General features: G+C 42.8%; 1 protein-coding gene across 1 annotated transcript in view; it reads left to right on the top strand.

Annotated features, from left to right (window-relative positions):
• Positions 1–14,244, top strand: part of CEP290 (centrosomal protein 290) — a 101,255-nt gene that overhangs the window by 49,103 nt on the left and 37,908 nt on the right. The window contains exons 27-31 of the mRNA XM_044980233.1: positions 6,531–6,761; positions 7,872–8,045; positions 10,291–10,406; positions 12,399–12,600; positions 13,933–14,084. Of these exons, the coding sequence (XP_044836168.1) occupies positions 6,531–6,761; positions 7,872–8,045; positions 10,291–10,406; positions 12,399–12,600; positions 13,933–14,084 (875 nt within the window). The remainder of the gene's footprint in view (positions 1–6,530; positions 6,762–7,871; positions 8,046–10,290; positions 10,407–12,398; positions 12,601–13,932; positions 14,085–14,244) is intronic.

Here is a 14,244-nt window from a genome sequence, read left to right as displayed (position 1 = left end):
TCTAGAGCCACTAGCACATAAATCTGTCCAAAGAGGAGGTATGTTAATGTATTTTAAAATATTCTTGTTTATATATATGAAGTTTTGACTAGAGATGGTCAGAAGTTTTCAAACAAAATGTTCTTCTTCGAGTGCTTGCTCATATCGATTCCAATTAGGTGTGCACGTGTCGCGTGCATGATCATCGGAAGATTTTTACCCTAGCAACACTCGGTCGGTCGGCTGAGGCGCCCCCTGGAGTGGCGCCTTTATGGCGCCGGATATATGCCCCGGCTGACCCAGCGCCCCCTCAGTTTCTTCTTACCGCCCGTGACTGTCAATGGAACTGTGGAGCGCAGCTTAGCTGATCTCCACACTCCCTAGCATTCGCTTTAGTACCTGTAAATAGTTTCTGATTAGTTGTTAATAGTTGGTTATAGTTGTTAATAGTTGTGAATTACTTAGTATAGTTAGAGTTAGTTTAATTAGTGGGGGGGAACGGGGTCTTCTCCCCTCTCCACTATCCCGATACCTAGGTCCATGCCTGGATCTCCGGACTTCAAACCCTGCTCGGCTTGCCAGAGGCCAGTGCCAACGGGAGACCCCCTCGACTCTTGCCTAAGATGTCTGGGGGAATCCCACCAAGCAGACAAGTGCCACATGTGCAAAGCCTTCAAGCCGAGGACCAGGAAGGAGCGGGACTTTAGACTGAAGCAGCTTCTTATGGAGGCGGCACTTAGCCCGGTCCCTTCCTCCGCACGCTGAGACTCAGCACCGTCGCCCTTGGTGCGGAGTGCCCCTGTGGCACCAACTAGTCCGGCACTGTGTTCGGACTCTACCAAAGACTCGTGGCGCCAGATCTCCCCGACACCTCCACCACTATGGCACAGGTCTCTATCTCTGAGCCAGAAGAAGAAGCAGCCCAAGCAGGTGCCGGCCACTTCTTGTTATGGTGGCGGCTGTCGCACCAACATTCCTGCACCGCAGTTGGAGCCACATCCATTGCATAGGAAAAATATTGGCTCCTGCACCGTCGACTCCGGTACCGTAAGGGCCGTCGAGTCCGGTGCATGTAAGCTCCCCGGGGCACACCATGGTGGAGCTGAGACTACTCTCCACACCGGAGACCTTTTCAACGGCGCAGGACTTGATCGCGCTCACAGAGCCGACTCCTCTGCAGCCAGCAGCACCTTCAGCACGGACAGTGCTGTCGAAGGGAAAGCCATGCCTCATGCGACCACCGTCCCGATCCCAATCTTTTTCCTGGCACCCATCACGGCATCCCAAGCAGTCCCGGCACCGCTCTCGTTCTCGGTGCCGGTCGTACTCACGACACCATTCTGGCTCACGGAGATCCGAATCATGTTACAGCCGGTACTGATCGGACTCCCGGCACCACTCCCGGTACCGGTCAGAGCGGCACTCGACCCGGAGCTGATCCCGAAGCCGATCTCACTGGAGCTCGCCATTGAGATCCAGATCAGGCTCACGGTACCCATATAACCGCAGGCACCGATCGACGTCTCGGTACCATTCTGCCTCACGGCACCGGTCCCCGGCACCATGGCACCGTACAGCACCGGGGTACTCGGCACCGGTGCGTACAGCATTGCCTTGGCCATCTCACTCCGCCTTTGTGTCGTCACACTTGCAAGGTGACTTCCACACCCAGGATCAGGGCGAGGGCAGTACAGGTCAGTGGCTAGAAGAAGGCCAGGACCTGGGCCACGAACCCACACAGTGGTCCCTTTGGACCCCCTGGCATACCATCAGGCCCAGGGGGCTCGTTCGGGGGCTTCCCGTTCCTCCTCTTCGGAGCCCCGAGAACTGGAGGCCACTGTGTCTTGGCGCCCCCTCCCCTCCCCCCCGTGAGGCTCTGAGGCGACTGCTCCAGCGCCAGTGCAGGCCCACGCTCCTAGCTTGATGGACATTGAGCAACAAGATCCTCCACAAGAGGACTTCACACAAGATTGCTTAGTCCCGGGGATATCTTCCTCGTCTTCGCCCGATGAGGCGGTGGCGGGGACTACGGTTTTGGGCCCTCCTCTTATGGACCTCTATGCCCACCAGGAACTGCTCCGCAGAGTGGAGTGCAATATGAACCTTCAGGTAGAGGAGGTAGTGGGGGTAGAGGACCCTGTGGTAGACATTCTGTCTGCAGAGGCACCGTCCAGAGTTGCCCTCCCCGTCATACGAACCATACAGGCCAATGCCAAGACAATCTGGCAATTGCCAGCCTCTGTTCCACCTACGGCCAAGGGGGTGGAAAGGAAGTACTTTTTCCCTTTGAAAAACTACGAGTACCTCTACACCCCCTCCCCAACCATGCTCCCTTGTTGTGGCTTCAGTCAATGAGGAGTGGCACGGTCAGCAGGCCCCGCTGCCTAAATCAAAGGGCGCTAGATGCCTAGACTTGTTTGGGCGCAAGGTGTACTCAGACGGAGGCTTGCAGCTCAGGGTGGCCAACCAGCAGGCACTCCTGAGCTGATATGACTATAATTCGTGGCACTCTATGGAGAAATTCAAGGAGTTGGTTCCACAGGAGTCCAGAGAGGAATTTGGGGCTATAGTAGAGGAGGGCAAGAAGGTGGCCAGAAACTCCCTACAAGCCTCTCTGGATGTGGCAGACTTGGCATCTAGGACCCTGGCCTTGGGCATAGCCATGCGCCGCATCTTGTGGCTGTAGATCTCTGGCTTACCACCAGTTACAGGAAGCCGTCCAGGACCTGCCCTTTGACGGCCAGGGCCTATTCTCCGAGAAGACAGAGTCAAGGCTGCAGAGTCTGAAGGAACATGCGCTTTCTGGGAATGCATACCTCAGTAACGCAGAGAAGGCCCTTCAGACCACAGCCTCAGAGGTCATACTCTCCCCCTTGGCCGAGACAGGACTTCTTTAGAAGATGCGGCTGAGGTGGTAAAAGGAAACAAACTGGACACCAAGCCAGCCCAGGCCAGGGCCCTCCCAAGCCATCGGCAGGGCCTAAGCAGAACTTTTGTAGGTGCGCCCGAGGACGGAGCACCAGTCTTCATTCAGGATCCTTCCCCGCCTTTCCAAGATCTTCTCTCCCATTTTCTCCATGCGTGGTCCTACATAAGGACACGTTGGGTCCTGTGCACAATGGAAAGGGGATACTCCCTCCAAATTGCTTCTCCCCTCTTCCCCCCTCCTTCCCCGTCCCTCTTCAGGGACGCTTCTCACAAGCACTTCCTTCTACAGGAGGTCCAATCACTCCTGGCTTTGGGAGCGATAGAGGAGGTTCCGGGAGATTCAAGGGGCTTTTATTCCCGCTACTACCTAATCCCCAAGACCAAGGGCGGGCTTCGGTCCATCCTGGACCTACGCAGACTCAGCAAAGTTATGGTAAAGTTGAAATTCCGCATGGTCTCACTAGGGACCATTATTCCTTCCCTAGATCCTGGAGACTGGCACACCGCCATCACCTGAACTACACATTTCCTCTGCCACTGCGCCTGCCACAACTTCTACACTAAATCCGGCAGAACAGGATCTAGTTATCCTGATCACCCTACTGGCCCAGACAGTTTTGGTTCCCAAATCTCTGATGCATGTCATCCACAGTTCTGATCATTTCCCAAGCTCCCGATCCAGCAGAATGGCAATACCAAGCACCCAATCTGCATTTGCTTCACATCAAGGCTTGGTTTTTGGATGAGCATTGTCCTTAAAATGCTCATGTTCTGCAGCCATATGAAACATACTTTCTAATATTAGGAAGGATTCCACTAGATGAGGTTACCTGGATAAATGGAGTTGTTTTTCTTCTGGGGCACATCAAATGAACATTCTTCCAGAAAAAGCAGCTATCCCTCTCATTTTAGACTATATCCTTTCTCTAAAGGCCTGTCCATGGCAGAGATTTGGAATTTCACTTGAACCAATTAATCCACTTACCTGTGTTCTTACATAAACTACATACTTCCTCAGAGACTCCACATCCTTGATGTCCGTCAGGCCTTGTCAGCGTTTAATTTGTAATGAATGAGGTGCTGGGGCTCTAAGCAATATTTTTACATTCATAACTGGTGCAGCAAATCCAGAGGTGCCGGGACTATGAACTACCAAGCTTAGAGGTGCCAGGGCTCAGCCCTGGCAAAAATTAAGCACTGGGCCTTGTTTAGCCTTTTACCTACACAGAACAAGACCAGTCAGGAACTCCCCGAGACTATTTGTCGCTATAATAGAAAGACTCAGGGGACAAGCAGTCTCCACCCAGAGGAGCGCCAAATGGCTCTCTGGCTTCATTTTACTTTATTCTCAACTATTGAACCTTCCCTTCCATCCCATGGAGTAACACCTCATTCCACGGGAGCACAAGCAGAGACTATGGCGTCACTTCAGGAGGTATCCTGCTTGATATCTGTAAAGTAGCCAAGTTAGGGCTACATTCATGTCTTTGCAAGACATTGTGGCCTAGTCTAGGACTCCTCTGCTAATGCCTCCTTTGGAACAGCTATCCTTCTCTCAGCCCTACTGTCTTCATCCTCACACCCTCCTCCTACTTAAGTCACCCACAGTGGAATACAATAGGGACCATCACTCAAAGAAGAAGAGGAAGTTACTTACCTGTAACTGTAGATTCTTCAAGGTGTGTGGTCCCTATCTGTATTCCACTACCTGCCCTCCTTCCCCTCTGCTTTGAATCTCTGATTTGTGGTGGAGAAGGAACTGGAGAGATGGTCAGTCTGCCCTGCCCTTTGTCCCATTGGAGGCACAGAGGTGAGCCAGGGTGCATATGTGGACCAGACAGACAATACTTCCAAATTCTCCAGCTCCGTGCACATAGTGCGCGTGTATAACCCATAGTAGAATACAAATAGGAACCATACATCTCGAAGAACGTACAGTTACAGGTAACTAACCTCCTCTTTTTTTGGTTGGAAAATGTGCTCACTACAACTGAATGCAGTGTGTCAGCTGAAAGAAAAGAGGTTATTGCTTCTTTAAGGGCCCCCTCTGCAATTGGGGTGGGGTGGAAATTTACCTGGACAGAGCTGGGAGGAACAGGGAGTGGCAGGACCAGATCAGGGACACTGCCCCTCCAGGTGCCTGAGGGAGTTCGGATATTTATACCCTAGGCAATTCCAGAGAAGCCCCCTCTCTCTGCAGTCATGAGCTAGCAACACCCCTGGGACTAGAGTAGGACCACTTTTTTCATGATCTGCTGTGGATGTTATACTAGTAGCCATTTTGCTTTCAGGTCTGGAAAGGAACTTTTCCCACACTGCCAAATTTGCTGAGATGGGATAGTTTTATTATTTTTCTTTTGTCTTCCCCATAGCAGGTCAGGAACCCAGTGGGGTAAGGAGTTTCAGACAAGGTGACACAACTTACTCAGTAACGTGTGGCAGGTGTCAACTGCAAGTACTTAGTAGAGAAGGGATGTAGTTCTCTGATGAAGTAAATTTAATGGAAAGCATCCTCTGAGGAAGCTGGGGAAGGAAGGTTAGGTTTCCTAAAGTCTGGTACTGTGAGGAGACAACCCTCTTGCTTTTTCCAGTCCTCCGTTAAACCTCATAAGAGGAGAGGGTGCTGAGGCCCCAGCAACAAGCTGGTTGGGACCAAATTGGGAAAGGGGAGGTCCAATGGCAGCCTCCGAAATAGGTGAAAACAATTAAGGAAATAATGGTAACCTTCACTGTACAATTTATTGCCAAGTATTCCCACACGTGTTAAGTGAATAATATTGCGACTTAATTAAACTATATCCATTGCCTCTCATCTTTCTCCCAGCATGGTCAGGACAATGACAATGCATCAAAATCAACACATTCCTGTGGAACAAGGCAGTTTACTCAAGGAAACTTGCCTTGTATTTTGCCAGCTCGTTTGGCAGCCTGCCTGGAGGGCGGTAGAGTTGGGGTTCCCAGAGCTTCTAGTCTTCCAGCTGACAGGGAGTCAGGAGACTAGGAACCATGACAGCCCCACTTCCAAAGCTCCTCCAGATCCCAGGCTTCTGTCTCCTCAGCAGCCCACCATGTGTGTTGCCATGGAGCCGGGATTCTCAGGGCTTCCGGAGCACCGATTCCTTTATTTTTTGAGAAATGTGAAATTTTCCATGAGTGGGAAATTCCAGTCCCCATGCAGCGCTAGTATTATTGACCTCTCAAACTGGAAAATTCCTTGTAAAAGAGTTTCTACAGAGGCAAGTGTCACTGGGAAATTTCTTTGATTTAGAAAACAATCAAACAGAGAAAAATGTTTTGATTCAGAAAGTAAAAGCCACATCATAGACCCTTTGACAGGTTTTGTAAGTGAGGGAGTAGAGAAAAAATAATTCTCCCACCCAGCCTTTGATGACAAGACATGAATTGAGAAATATCCATGTCCTTCTAACCTTAGAAAATGCCTGCCTTATACAAAATTCCTGTCAATTAATTATCCAAATGTTGTAGAATGTTTTTTGCTAGTAGAATTAAGTAGCAAAAGATATTTCAACAAAGAGAGTTTGAGCAGAAAGGAGCTCTGATTAGTTTATTTTACTGGCATGTATTTCAGCCCAACAGTAATAATATTTTATTGATTTTTATAGAATTTACTGGATGCACTTCAGCTGGGTACGGATGAAACCAAAAAACTACTTGCAGAAAACAGTAGAAAAATGACCGTCTTGCGAGTGAACGAACGGTCACTGACAAGACAATATACAACTTTACTTGAAATGGAACGGCATCTTAGAAAAGAAAATGAGAAACAAAAGGCTGAACTAACATCAATGGAGACTGCAGTTGGAGAAAAGATTGGACACTTGCAGCGATTCAAGGTATGGCTTTTGTGGTATATCTTTTGTCTTAAAACTTCATTCATTTTGAATTGTACGACATTCTGAAAGGTGAACACCGAATTGGAGACATTTGTGAATTCCATTTATTTATTTAAGTTAAAATTGGCATTTTGGAGTCTCCTGCTGCTAGTTTGATTGGAAAAAAGACATGATTGTGATTTTGGAAGAATAGAAGCACAATATCAGAGATTATTAAACAGATTATACCTTGCCATAATACTGGTTAACCAGTCAGAAGAACTTTGCTATTTAGATGTTGAATATTTTAACATGTAAATAGCATGTTAATATGTATACATGAGAATATGTAATACAGCTTTTCTCAGTATTCAAATTGGTATCAAAGAAGAAAACAGGTTTACAATATCTGACATTGAATCTCCCGCTCTGTTTCAGCCTGTGTCATTGTTCAGGTTCAGAAGTGCTGATTTCAGCTAACTATTTTAATTTTAAGTACAGTTTAAACTTCATAAACTGTAAGAAGTGAGTCTCAGCATTAAATCTTTAAAGATATGTTTGTGAGTATCAAAAATTATAAACTGGAGATGACAAATGCAACTGAACCAGCAATAAGCAATCATGTGGCTATGAGAAAAGTAAACACAGCACTGGGTATTGATATGTTACACCCACAGGTGATACATAAAATTAAGAATCAAGGCTGGGATTTTAAAAAGGGCCAAATACAACATAGCCCCGTTCTTTTAGGCAAAGTGTTCAGCTTCCTAGGCAAACTGCTAGATTTGCAATGGCATAACTGATATTGTTATAGTCTCATATTTAATTTATGTCTCAAAATGCTCTGTTCCTTGTGAGACAGTTTTTCTCTTCTCTTTTGTTACAATAAATAGTTACTGAACTATTTTGAAATTTATCTCTTAAATAGAAAAAAAAGGTGGGGGCAGACCAGGTTCGAAAAGTAATAGTGAAATAATTGTCCTTACAAAACTATTTTTATATTAGTATCAGATATATTTGGCAAAGAAGCAAGCATTGCTTTCGCTGTGTGTGTATATGATTTAGGAGAATGGTAGCAATTTAAAAGCTTCAAGTATACAGAAAACCAATATAATATAATTATTTTCATAGGAAATGGCAAGCTTTAAGATTGCAGCTCTGCAAAAAGGTTTGGATGACAGTGTGCCTCTGTCTGAGCTAGAACTGGCTAATAAGCAGTATAATGAGTTAACTGCTAAATACAGGGATATGCTACAAAAAGATAACTTGCTTGTCCAGAGAACAACTAACTTGGAGCACATGGAGGTAATGTTACTTGATACTCTTGACCGTTATGGAAATAACCACATTTTGTTATGTTGAAGAAAGATATAAATATATAGGGCCAGATTGTCCCCCTTGGGTCCACTAAGGGTATGTCTGCAACTGCACCTCTGTAGCGCTTCAGTGTAGACACTCACTACAGCAATGGGAGGGGTTTTTCTGTTGCTGTAGTAAATCCACCTCCCAGAATTCTTCCTTCAACCTAACACTGTCTATATCAGGGCTTAGGTCAGCATAGCTATGTCACTCAGAGGTATGGATTTTTCACACCCCTGAGAGATATAGCTATGCTTATGTAAGTTGCTGGTGTAGACCAGCCCTAAGAAGAGGAGAGCACTGTAGCTGCTGTAACACCATACCCTCTTCCATCACCTTACTCCTATGGAAGTCCCATTGCTGGAGCTCCTCACAATAAGAGATTCATATACATGGAAATATGTAATACAGCTTTTCTCAGTATTTAAATTGGTATAAAAGAAGAAGACAGGTTTACAATATCTGACATTGAGGCTCCCGCTCTGTTTCAGCCTGTGTCACTGTTCAAGCTCAGAAATGCTGATTTCAGCTAACAATTTTAATTTTAAGTAAAGTTTAAACTTCATAAACTGTAAGAAGTGATTCTCAACATTAAACCTTTAAAAATCAGAAGGAATTTAGTTATAATTTTTTATAAGATATGTTTGAGAGTACCAAAAATGATAAACCCGAAGTGACAAATGCAACTGAACCAGCAATAAGCAATCATGTGACTATGGGAAAAGTATATGAGCTGGAGGGAGTGAAGGAAAAGAGCTGTCATATTTCACTTAAGCACCAAAGTGATAAGCAATTTTAGAAAAACCTGAGAGAGACGGTGAATAAGTTAGTTCAGGGACTCAGAGCAAAGTCTAGGCAGGAAAGCACCAAATTGTAAAGCTGTCTTTTCTGTAATTGTTATTGAGCAATCAAAGGGAACCCAGCCACTGTCAGTGTTGTTGGTAAAGAGATGACTTTAACTGGTATAGTCCCTGTTTTTCATATGAAGCTCCTGGTGTCCCACAAACTTTTTTTGAAAAACACTTGAAATGTCCTGTTTTTTTCAGTTTATCAGGCAACCAAAGCTATGTTTTCTTCCAAAGGAATGTTAATGACTCTTATCCAGTGTTTCATGATAAATTCAAATACTGAGTTATTTGAAACAATCTCCTGCTCCATGGAAGAATAACACATTCCTGAGTCAGAAGCTGGCAGTAGTGATACCAGCATATATATTTTTCAAATGTACATTTGTGAAATAACCATTCAAAAAGATAATGCTGTAAAAATGTCACAACAAAAATGACCTACGTTTTGATTTAGAAAATATGGTCACAGTGTGATATAGGGACCAATGAAACTGCAACTATTCCTGAAAACGTTTTTCTCCATACTGAAGTGGGGGTTCTCTTTTCTCTTCAAAAATCCCTGCCCTCTCCTTCCATTTAATCCCACCAGAGGAGCATCTCATAAGGTAAAACTTTGTAATAACCCTGTCCACTGATTTTTCTGAGGGTAATGACAATTTAGCCCACAGGTGCTAGGTAGCCAGTTACTCCAGACATTGTTTTCAGGCTGTATGTATGGATACATACAGCCTGAAATGTATGTATAATTGGTAACCGCAGAATGAGTGTTTCCCTAAGATGGGTTGTTGTTTTTTTGTTTTTTTTTTTTTTTACTGAGAGAAAAGTTTATTTATTTTGTTTATCCCAGTAATCTGAAAGGTCCGAAACTAAGAAGCACTTCTCAGCATGAACAAATTGTGTGAAATGTGTTTGCAAACTAACCCAATTAAAATAAGAGTTGGCAATCCTTTCCTCCTTTTTGTTTCTTTTGGAATTAATCATGAACATTTAAAGCAACATAAAGATCCTATTAGTTGTACTGGTTTAAAGCATTAGTTTCAGCCATCATTTGGTCTGGGAGAGAGGGAACATTTTAAAATACCAATAAAGGATTTCGGTTTTGGTTTTTAAGTCTTGGGCATCGTGTACCTAGTCTTTGAGTTTAACATTTTGTTGATAAAAATGCCTGGTAAATAGAAGCATACAACATACACAGGCCAAAGACAAACATTTTGATTATTGTATAAAAACTGGATACCATAGGCCTCTCTATTATGAGTTAATAAGTTATGCCAAAGCATAATATTTTAACCATCAACCACATTACTGTTGTATTGCTCTATTACATTGTCTCTGCCATACAGAGTGAGAATGCATCCTTGAAGGAACAGATAAATTCATTAAATAAAGAACTTGAGATCACAAAAGAAAAACTTCACACTGTAGAACAAGCTTGGGACCAAACAACTAAGTTGGGCAAGTATAAAAGCTATTTCATATCAGTAAAGAACATATCATATTTCCTTTGAAAAACTAATTTTTTATAAAGATTGAAAACAAAATACCATTAGGAAACTTTAGATTAAATTATAATGTATTTCCTCTTCATTCAGAGGTTAAGAAAATTTTAATGCAAAAACCTTACTCAAGTTTAGGATTATTTTAGTCTTTTAGAGAACCTCTTGGCTGGTATTTTCCAAATAGAATAGACTTTTATTAGTTAGTAAGGTTAGCTATACTATTATTTTGTTAAAGCTTGAAATCCAGAAAACATTTTTAACAATGCTTTTTCACTGCCTTGATGGCAGGTGGACTTGGTGAGGTGGCCAGTTCTGGCTCTTCTTTCCTCTTTGACCGTACACTCCCAGGGCAGATACGTTCTGACCCAGCAGCTGCTGAACCACCTGGTTCTCTCACAGGGGAATTGCTGGTTCCCAGTGGTGCCAACAGCTTTCAGTCACCCTCCCTTCAAGTGGACTAAAGGTTGGGATTAAAGATTGGGACTTTTTAGGTGGCCTCAGTTGAATCTGATTCAGAGGCCCTGGGTCCTGATTGGAACATCAGTCAAGTAACCAGACAGGTGGTTTGCAGGACAGTGGTTTCCTCTGCCTGGATTTTGAAACTTCAATATACTACTTTCATGTTCTCAATAACTGCACCATTGCATGGGTCCAACTTGCTTCCCCGATTTCTCTCTTATTTAGTCGTCTCTTCTGCACTTGTTTGTTCACTTTGTGTTTTATTCATTTTCTGCCAGTTATTTGCTAGTTGAGTGACTAAAAATGAGAGGTTACATTGAAAATGGATATGCAGTCCTAATTATGATGATCGCTGTTGTGCCTGTGATATTAATTACTAAGTGAAATCCCATGTTGTCATAGGGATTTAATTCATAACGTGTACAAATGCTGAAAATGGCTGAGAACTTAAAAATTGGACAGTAACAGACAGCAAATCCCAGTGATGATTGAACCTGTGGTACGCCTACACTTTGATTACTGCGTGCAGTTCTGTTTGCCCTATTTCAAAAAAGATACATTAGAATTGGAAAAGGTACAGAGAAGGGCAACAAAATGACTGAGGGTATGGAACAGTTTCCACAAGAGGAGAGATTAAAAAGACTGGGACTGGTCATCTTGGAAAAGAGACGAATAACAGGGGATATGATAGAGGTCTATAAAATCATGAATGGTGTGGAGAAAGTAAATAAGTGTCATTTACACCTTCACATAATATAAGAACCAGGGATTACCCAACAACATTAATAGACAACAGCTTTAAAATAACCAAAGGGAAGTATTTCTTCACACAACACCCAGTCAACATGTAGAACTGGTTGCCAGGGGATGTTGTGAAGGCCAAAAGTATAACTGGGTTCAAAAAAGAATTGCCATTGATGGACCAATCCTTCAGGAACTTTTCTATTAGCCAAGATGGTTAAGGATGTAATCTTGTGCTCTGGGTGTCCCTAGCCTCTGATTGTCAGAAGTTGGGACTGGATGGATCTCTTGATAATTACCCTGTTCTATTAATTCCCTCTGAGGCACCTGGCCACTGTTGGAAGACAGGATACTGGCATAGTCTGGCCCAGTATGGCTATTTTTAGATTCTTATGTTCTAGTCTGAACAAAAAGAGCTCTCAACCATACTTTTAGCTCTTTCCATCATTTTACACTACCTCAACAAATATTCTAGACTTCAGAGTGACACATGGACAGCATGATAATCCTGGAATCTTCTTACATAGCTAATGTTTTCTTAAAAATGGATAAGATTTTTTTAGATTTCTGATGTGTGATGAGGGAAGACTAGTTAAATGCCTAGCTCTTCCAATTCCAGAAACTGTTTAGGTGTTCTGGTTCCTTACAGAGGTAAATCAAAAGTACTTGTGCTACTTTAAGAAGTTGTATTTTTGTTTTTCTAATTTAAAAACCTTGTTAAGCCTAATGAAAATATTATTGAACATAGGGAGTGACAATGCCAATGACAAGGCCACAAAAGCAATTACCAACAGTGAGATTGTTTCTATTTCTAAGAAAATCACTGTGCTGGAAATGAAGGAACTAAATGAAAGACAGAGAGCTGAACACTCGCATCGAATGTATGAACATTTAAGGAACACTTTAAAGCAAGTGGAGGAACGTAACTTTGAACTGGAAACGAAGTTTGCTGAGGTATAAAGAAATGTAATTAAATAATTTGTCAATTACATCCTAGAAATGCACTTTGAGCTTTTTGGTGTGTTGCTCTATTATATACCTACCATTGGTGCCTTTTTTGATAGATAGGTTTACTTATCAAAATGTAGCTGCTTGTAAATAGGTTTTTGCTTGAAGAGAGATATTTAATATGTAATATATTTATTTGTCAGTAATTTATTTCAGAACTTAGTTATTCACTATAAAATTAATGCTGATATAATATGACTCTCACACAGTGGGCATATTGCAAAACCTTGTTAGTTCCTTGGCAACCAGATTTTTGCAAAAATCACAGTTCTTGATCTTTCTGTTCCCAATGTCTAACAGATATAAACTGTTTTCTGCTATTTTTTCCGTGATCATCAGTGACTGTCATGGACTTTCTGCTATGCCACTTCAGGCCCTGCAGAAATCTGTCTTGGCCCAAAGTTATTTGATTTTAAAAAGTGACTAGTGACCTTGGGTGCTTCAGTTTTTGGTGCCCAGTTTGAGACTTCTTCAAGGGACCTGATTTTCAGGAATTGTTGAGCACTAACTCTCCTAAATTCTGGCCCTTTTGAGAAGCGGAATTCCAAAGAGGATGGAGCTAGGCTGTTCTCAGTGGTGGCAAATGACAAAACAAGGACCAATGGTCACAAGTTGCAGTGGGGGAGGTTTACGTTGGATATTAGGAAAACTTTTTTCACTAGGAGGGTGGTGAAGCTCTGGCTGAGATGATTTAGTTGGGATTGGTCCTGCTTTGAGCAGGTGGTTGGACTAGATGATCTCCTGAGCTCTCTTCCAACTCTAATCTTCTATGATTCTGTGTCTCGAATTGAGCAACAAAATGACTAGTCGCATTATTGTGAAAATGCTGGCTAGTAATGGTAATATAAATACACTACTCAGTGAGTCATCTTCTTATTATTTATTATTTGTAGTACCAGCACCCTTGTTCTAGGCATTGTGCAAACATATAACAAAGAGAATCCCTGTCTTGAAGAGTTTATAGTCCAAGGATTGTTCCCTTTTTCTATCCCATTTTATTGTTAGTGTTTTTGCTTTCACTGTTTCAGGAAACTGAAAACATTGGTTTTCTTTTAGAATACTTTGTTGTATGGATGCCTGCATAGCTACTCTGATGTGCATGTGATGTTGTAAGCAAGAAGTTGAATGTTTCAGAGGAGAACAAAAGAAAACCAAAGGAAGAAACTGAGAGGAAACAGTTTCATTAAATACAACTTCACAACATTTTGTGCTGACTAAAAATATATTGTATGCCTTTGCCAAATACATTAAGCAAATATACTGTGGGGTTTTTTTTAGCTTACTAAAATCAACCTCGAGGCACAAAAGGTGGAACAGGCATTAAGAGATGAACTGACAAACAGTGTGAGTAAAGCAATAAGTGATGTGGATAGACGAAAAATCATGGAGCTAGAGAAGAGTGAAATGGAACTGAAGATTGAGGTATCAAAGTAAGTGCAGAAGTACCAAATTTAGTATTACAGTATGTTTGGAAGTATTCCATAATTTGAATTATACAGATATATGTTGCTTCTACATTAATAGTAAAACAATTTTCATCTGTCTTTATATATTCTAAACCTGGAATTTTAGATGAAGCATTACATAAAG

The sequence above is a fragment of the Mauremys mutica genome, chromosome 1, assembly GCF_020497125.1.
Source record: "Mauremys mutica isolate MM-2020 ecotype Southern chromosome 1, ASM2049712v1, whole genome shotgun sequence".
In the NCBI taxonomy this organism is placed as follows: Eukaryota; Metazoa; Chordata; order Testudines; family Geoemydidae; genus Mauremys; species Mauremys mutica.
The sequence above is the reverse complement of the archived record's forward strand: the minus strand, read 5'-3'. Positions and strand labels throughout refer to the sequence as shown.